Here is an 8,457-nt window from a genome sequence, read left to right as displayed (position 1 = left end):
GTTTTTTCCTGGGTGGCATTCATCACTAATGACGGAGATGAAGATTCAAGGACTAGAATCATTTATATTGTTTCTGAAATAGACAAATCTGTTAGTCTAATTTATCATTTTCGATTGATGTATTGTATTAATATGTATCGTCACATAATGTCAGATTATATCATATTAAATCTGACTAGTTCGTCCGTACGGTAAATGCAATATATATTTGTTGAGTTATTATTTAGATTTATATAGTTTGAAGTATAGTTCAATTTGTATTTGGTATACTGGTCAGTCAATATTGAGTATGTTTGGTATATCTAGTATGGTATAGTAAATACGCACGTTTTACAGCAATCGATTCATCAGTTATTATTCTTATCCGTATTGATTTTCATGTTTGGTTCTTATTGTTACGTTTTCGCGATTTTATAAAGTGTTATTCAAGTTACGAAACATGTATGTCATCATAATTTTGTACTTTACTTTAGAATATTGTTCTGCATTTTTTAACCTCAACTATTGTATTTGTATTTAAATTGTATGTTTCTCTGTTAACATGTGTTTAGTTTTTCGATAAAAGTATCTATCACTAGTATCTATATATCGATTAGAGAAAAGTATCTATCACTAATATCTATATCGATTAGAGAAAAGTATCTATCTACTAGTATCTATATATCGATTAGAGAAACGTATCTATCACTAGTATCTATATATCGATTAGAGAAAAGTATCTATCACTAGTATCTATATATCGATTAGAGAAAAGTATCTATCACTAATATCTATATATCGATTAGAGAAAAGTATCTATCACTAGTATCTATATTTCGATTAGAGAAAAGTATCTATCACTAGTATCTATATATCGATTAGAGAAAAGTATCTATCACTAATATCTATATATCGATTAGAGAAAAGTATCTATCACTAGTATCTATATTTCGATTAGAGAAAAATATCTATCACTAGTATCTATATATCGATTAGAGAAAAGTATCTATCACTAGTATTTATATATCGATTAGAGAAAAGAGCATATTTGTTCGCACATAAAACTGCATTAAAATTTAATTAGAGGCCCCAAGATGAAATATATGCAATTTTGGTAGTCATGTTTTCTTTAAATGAAATCAATTATGCTGGCTTATTTGAAGATTTTATTGATGGCATTTTTGTATAGGTTTGCAATTATGATAATATTTCTGTTAAAAGTTTCGTCCCCGAGGGTATCACCAGCCCAGTAGTCAACACTTCGGTGTTGACATGAATATCAATAATGTGGTCATTTTAATAAATTTCCTGTTACAAAACTTTGAATTTTTCGAAAAACTAAGGATTTTCTTATCCCAGGCATAGATTACCTTAGCCGGGTTTGGCACAACTTTTTAGAATTTTAGATCCTCAATGCTCTTCAACTTTTTACTTGTTTGGCTTTATAAATATTTTGATATGAGCGTCACTTATGAGTCTTATGTAGACGAAACGCGCGTCTGGCGTACTAAATTATAATCCTGGTACCTTTGATAACTATTTACACCACTGGGTCGATGCCACTGCTGGTGGACGTTTCGTCCCCGAGGGTATCACCAGCCCAGTAGTCAACATTCAGTGTTGACATGAATGTCAATAATGTGGTCATTTTAATAAATTTCCTGTTACAAAACTTTGAATTTTTCGAAAAACTAAGGATTTTCCTATCCCAGGCATAGATTACCTTAGCCGGGTTTGGCACAACTTTTTAGAATTTTGGATCCTCAATGCTCTTCAACTTTTTACCTGTTTGGCTTTATAAATATTTTGATATGAGCGTCACTGATGAGTCTTATGTAGACGAAACGCGCGTCTGGCGTACTAAATTATAATCCTGGTACCTTTGATAACTATTTACCTTTCTAATGTGGATTTTGAATTTTAAAAAAGTTATTTAGCGGCAATACATCATATAATTAGTAGGTCAACATGGCCAGTGTGACACAACGACCTTGTTGGTCTTTTATGCTTTTATAAATTTCATCTTTAACTCCTATGAAATTGACAATGATGCAAAAAATTGAAGAAAAAAAACATCATTCATTGAAAATAACTTCTATAGCAAGTTCGGCGATGATACCTGATTTGTTGATATTATTATGCGCAACAGTTTTGCATTTTTTTCTGTTTCTCACTAGCTATTATAAATCAGTATACACTGCAAAAATGTAAACCAAATCATCTTTCAGGGGCAATAAGATATCAATTATTTTAATGATACAGGTGTCTGACAGTGTGTTTATAAAGGCATATAATCACTTGTAGTTTAAGGTATATGACGGCAAGAAATAAGAGCATACTTTTTAGCGTTTCACTTGTTTGAGAAGTATCGGGAAAATAGACTGAGATATAATTGATAGCGTCGTTTATCTAGGCACCAATAATTTGCATTTTGTTTGTGTTTTTTAGGAATTGAGGAAAGCAAGAATATGGTACTTGTCTGACAGAATTGTCTAGATAAACATACACTCGTTTGTTATTTAAAGTTCAGGAGGTTTAATGCTATCAAAATATGAAGCTATTAAGTTTTGAACAGTATAGTCGTGGTAAATGCTTGATAAAGTAATGAACCAAATATGAATAATATCTATTAATGTATTTTATTTTATAAAATCAGTTTTATGATCTTGCTAAAGGTTTTGTTTTGTGGATAAAATAGAAATCAAATAAGGAAACATGATATGACTACTATTGAGAGAACTATCCAACATAGATTAAGCCTAAATGACAGCAATCAGCTACCTAGAACAACCTATTTAAAGCTTGAAATTCCGAAATGCAAACAATTTAATAAAAGTAACATCATCTGATAAAAGTAGACAAAAAAATTAAAATTATTTTTTGCTTTTTTCCAGTTATTAATAGATTATATATCATAGTGGTATTCTCCATAAAAGAAACATCAACTAAGATTCATGTCAGAGCTTGAAAGCCCTGAATTTTGTCATATAACTGAGAAATGGTTTTGACTGTTTCATTAACAATCTCATCCTGTCTATAAATAGCGAAGGAACAAAAAAGACTTAACTATGGCATCTCTTTCTGTAGAGGAAGAAAACTATGTTCGAATGAGTTTGTTATTAACAGGAATTTCTCCTCGTGCAGCTAGAAATTTCTTTGATACTGAGTTTGCTCCAGCATGTTTAGATGCTACAATAAAGAAAGAGTATAACAAGTTGCTTGACTTGAAGAAGGAACACAGAATCAACCAATCACAGTGGAACCTCCTGTTTCCTAGATTTCCTGGTAAGTGAAGAAATGTTTCCTTTTGTATCATCCCAAGTAAATATATATTCAAAACCATGTTATATGGTAATAAGAAGATGTAGTATGAATGCCATGAGACAACTCTCCATTCAAGTCACAATTTGTAAAAGCAACCATTATAGGTTAAAGTACGGCATTCAACACAGAGTCTTGCTCAGATCAAGCAACAAGCTATAAAGGGCCCCAAAATGACTTCTGTAAATCAATTCAATCAGAAAAACTAGCCGACAAATCTATATAAAAAACGAGGGACGAGAAATACTTATAAGTATAGTATTCATAAAACTTAATTTAAATTTTGATAATTAAAGGTATGAAAAATACAAGTCACTTAGGTAAGTCATTTAATATTATTAATTTATAAAAGGGGGTGGAATGTACGGAGCCCCTTAAGTGCCAAAGATGAAATTAAAAAGATTTGTGCGCGCGACTTTAAAACTTGTGCACACAACCTTTAAACTTGAGCGCACAACTTTTAAACTTCAGCGCACAACTTTAAATCTTGTGCGCACAACTTTTAATCTTGTGCGCAAAACTTTTTTAATCTTGTGCGCACAACTTTTTAAAACTTGTGCGCACAACTTTTTTGAACTTGTGCACACAACTTTTTTAATCTTGTGCGCACAACTTTAAAACTTGTGCGCACAGCTTTAAATCTTGTACGCAAAAGTTTTAATCTTGTGCGCACAACTTTTGTAAACTTGTGCGCAAAACTTTTTTAATCTTGTGCGCACAACTTTAAATCTTTAATGGTTCAATTGCACTAGACTGAGTTATAATTGAAGAAGCAATGTTTGGTTAGGTAAAACAGGATATGATGGATATCTTTTTAGTACTGGACTCCATGTTAGAATGAAGCTGTGTTATGTGCTTTGTGAAAAAACTTTGTAGAGATCGGCAAAATAAACCTTGCAGATTTTCTTGATAGCCACTCTTGTAAAAAGTGGGAAAACCTGACAATTTCAACCTATTAATCATAAAGGAAATTTCACATTAAGAACCAGTTCAGCTACCAAAGAACATTGTTTGGACTTGGGAACCTTGATCAATCCAACGAAAAAAAAAAACCAGCTTTATAATACGTAACAACCGATTGTTAAGAACGTTTTGGGAAGCCTTATCTTTCTTGAAAACCTTTCTTCTGCTGATAGAAATGCCATGCAGTACTTGAGAAAATACATCAAAGAAATAGTCCAGGCCAAATTAAAGTTGTTTTTATGCTTTTGTACAGCGTCTGACTTAATGTTGAAAGAACTGGCAGATATTCCATTCAGTTTGTTTTACAAGATGGTCTGGATCAAGTGGGAAATTTTCGGAAGTAACAAAGAGCTACGAAAACTATCCCTCATTAAGAACAGAATTTAACGGTTTCTTATTGATGATATTTGGGTAATGGACATCATTTAATTACCAAATTGAAGTCTTGATAGATACATGTACATGGTTTTTTGTTTTTGTTTATTTAATTTATGTTGATCATTGTTGTCTCTTTTTATTCATAGCCTAGTTAACTTGTACCAGAAACACGTACAAAAGGTAGAGTTGTTAAATTCTTTATGTGTAACAAATCATTAAAAAGAACTACCCTCAACTTTATATCTTGCACACATATTCCCAAATGACTATACTGATGCAAATATTTGATTTATTATTGTATATTTTGTATTAATGTGTAGGTCTGTCGTCAATTATTGTTTGGGTAATAAGAAACAATGAATATGGTGTATAAATTCGTGACACAAAATTTCTGCATACACTTGACAAAGCCCAAGCAATGGAACAGCAGTTTTATTGCTGTTCTTCATCTCAAAGTCACAGTGATGCTTTTCACGGTCTCACCGCAATGCAAGTTCAAGACGGAATCTTTACTGTATGTCTATAACGATACGGGACTATGTTAGGTTTTTTTTTGCATGATTACATGATAACAAGGGCATTTTGATGCTGATTATTTTTCCACAATGTGTTAATTATTTCTAATGAATAATTGGTTGCGTTATTTCATTGGTGTGATCATTTTATAACTGAAGGAAATGATTAAATGACTACCAACGCACACCAATGCATTATTACATGATTACAGGCACACACCCCTCAAAAGAGACTCGATATATCTGCATCTGTGTAAAGTAGTTTGGGCGATAAGGATCAATTTTGGTCCAAACATATAAACATACCATCAAGGTATAAAGTACAGGCACACAACAACTAAATATGTTATAAAATTGAAAATGTGTCAAAGAGACAACAACCCGAACATAGTAGTGATTCCGAAATATACATTTCTTTTAAATACGAAGTTGTATTTGTTGTGCGCTCTATGTTAACCGGATTAAGGTATTTCAACAATGAAGTAAAGGCAGGCAAAAAAATAAGTTTGATCTGATTCCTTCATTTAAATGTTTAGTTATAGTTTGATTGTTCAAGATATCTTTTCAAATATGTTCTTTGCATGATAATTTATGTTAAAGCCCTGTCAATATATCTCTAGCACCTTGTTAAAATGATCTTCAAATTGTTGTTCAATTTTGGGACAAAAAAGGCCCACCAATACCCCTTATCCTTTGAAGTTGCAGTATATTGATTTACTTAGTTTTTAATCTTGAGCGCACAACTTTTTGAAACTTGTGCGCACAACCTTTTTAAACTTGTGCGCACAACTTTTTTTAATCTTGTGCGCACAACTTTCAATCTTGTGCGCACAACTTTTAAACTTGTGCGCACAACTTTCAATCTTGTGCGCACAACTTTTGTAAACTTGTGCACACAATTTTTTAAAACTTGTGCGCACAACTTTTTTATAATCTTGTGCGCACAACTTTGAATCTTATGTGCACAACTTTTAGTCTTGTGCGCACAACTTTTGTAAACTTGTGTGCACAACTTTTGTAAACTTGTGCGCACAATTTTTTGAAACTTGTGCGCACAACTTTTAGAAACTTATGCGCACAACTTTTTTAAACTTGTGTACACAATCTATGTTAACCGGATTAAGGTATTTCAACAATGAAGTAAAGGCAGGCAAAAAAATAAGTTTGATCTGATTCCTTCATTTAAATGTTTAGTTATAGTTTGATTGTTCAAGATATCTTTTCAAATATGTTCTTTGCATGATAATTTATGTTAAAGCCCTGTCAATATATCTCTAGCACCTTGTTAAAATGATCTTCAAATTGTTGTTCAATTTTGGGACAAAAAAGGCCCACCAATACCCCTTATCCTTTGAAGTTGCAGTATATTGATTTACTTAGTTTTTAATCTTGAGCGCACAACTTTTTGAAACTTGTGCGCACAACCTTTTTAAACTTGTGCGCACAACTTTTTTTAATCTTGTGCGCACAACTTTCAATCTTGTGCGCACAACTTTTAAACTTGTGCGCACAACTTTCAATCTTGTGCGCACAACTTTTGTAAACTTGTGCACACAATTTTTTAAAACTTGTGCGCACAACTTTTTTATAATCTTGTGCGCACAACTTTGAATCTTATGTGCACAACTTTTAGTCTTGTGCGCACAACTTTTGTAAACTTGTGCGCACAATTTTTTGAAACTTGTGCGCACAACTTTTAGAAACTTATGCGCACAACTTTTTTAAACTTGTGTGCACAATTTTTTTTAAACTTGTGTGCACAACTTTAAATCTTGTGCGCACAACTTCTAATCTTGTGCGCACAACTTTTTAAACTGTCCACATAACTGTCAGTCATATATGTCTATAAACTTGCTTGCATTTACCAGTTAATAAAAAAAGATGGACCTGATTTTTACGTATATTATTTTGAGAATAAATCATAAGGATATACATATACTGCATTTTCTGTTATTGTAGCTTATTCGAATATTTAAGCTGTTAGCCGAAGTACCATGTAAGCTATTGTCATCAATAAGCGCCAGTCGTGAGAGTCGTGGTGTATAGTGGTTAGCGCATCGGAATATTAATACAAAGTTTGTTCGATCCGCGTTCCGGGGAGAAAATATTAGGGACATAATTTTGGGTTCTCCCTTGACACCATTTGCTAGTATGGTCTTGAGAAACGATGATTGTCCGTCGGAAGGGTACGATAAATGGCTGACCCGTGTTAAGAGAGAGCAATATCTCTTGCACGTAAAAGACACCCATGTAGATTTCGAAAAAGAGCAGGCTAATGCCGCTACAAGGCAACAAACGCACCCGCAAAGTGGAAACGGATTAATATAAGTTGTTATAACTTGTTTCCCAATCCACTATAAATAAATATGTTCAAACTAAGCGCCAGTCGTCCGTCCTCTGAAACCACTGGGTCAATTGAATATTGCATATGCAAAACCTAAGGTATTCATAACAAATATGTGATAAATTAAATTATTCATCATTTATATACATCAGATATATTACGAATTTCCCATCAATATCACCAGCCTATGTATTATGGAATTACAGGTTTTACTATTGCAAAATCTATTTTAAAAATTCTAAATTGATAATTGATAATGTTTAATTAACATTGATTGATAAAAGTATGAGTATCAAAAATAAATTGCAATATATTCTTTTGGAAATGTTCAAAGACAGTTTTGATCCTTAAGGTAACATTCATATATGATTTTGTATTCAATTGGTACTTTGTTCCTATTTTCAATGATATATATAATGTTTTAGGAGCAAAAATTTGTAATCAGATAAATAGGGGAAGTTTCTGTGAAGTCAAAGTTGTATTTTGATGATTTAAATTCTATTCTAAAGTCATGAAAGTCTTCATTTATACACTCCTTTAACTTCACCGTGTATCAGCGTACAGCAGATATAGGTACTAACCAAGCAGGCGTGAGCGATTTTGATCTTACACGGTAACGAACATCTGTCTTTTGTTCACATAATAATGTGTGCTTCAACCTAAACATAATTGCTGTTTTAAGAAATGATTTGGTCGTAGGTGGATAATTAGAGATGTCTCATTATTTTCCCAAAACAAGAACGATTACTAAAACATGTGCAAATACTTGTCAAAGAAGTTGGCCCTCGTCTCATCCGATATAAATCTATATTCATTTCAACTATTTCTCTGATAGAAGGCCACTGTGTGTGTGTAATAAGTATAGCTGCTTCAATAATTGGCATTGAAATCTTTCATACATATGTTATTTTTCGATATTTTATCCCGAAAGAAGCGTTGTGTACGGTGTTTAGCTGA

The 8,457-nt window shown here is 32.4% G+C and overlaps 1 protein-coding gene across 1 annotated transcript in view; it reads left to right on the top strand.

Moving 5' to 3' along the window:
* The first annotated feature begins 2,918 nt into the window (after nt 1-2,918).
* The window catches only part of LOC143066860 (uncharacterized), a 28,374-nt gene continuing 22,835 nt past the window's right edge, over nt 2,919-8,457 (top strand). Inside the window, exon 1 of the mRNA XM_076239672.1 lies at nt 2,919-3,264. Within this exon, the coding sequence (XP_076095787.1) occupies nt 3,048-3,264 (217 nt within the window). The 5' untranslated portion in view covers nt 2,919-3,047. The remainder of the gene's footprint in view (nt 3,265-8,457) is intronic.

Source organism: Mytilus galloprovincialis, chromosome 3 (assembly GCF_965363235.1).
Source record: "Mytilus galloprovincialis chromosome 3, xbMytGall1.hap1.1, whole genome shotgun sequence".
Taxonomy (NCBI): Eukaryota; Metazoa; Mollusca; class Bivalvia; order Mytilida; family Mytilidae; genus Mytilus; species Mytilus galloprovincialis.
The sequence above is the reverse complement of the archived record's forward strand: the minus strand, read 5'-3'. Positions and strand labels throughout refer to the sequence as shown.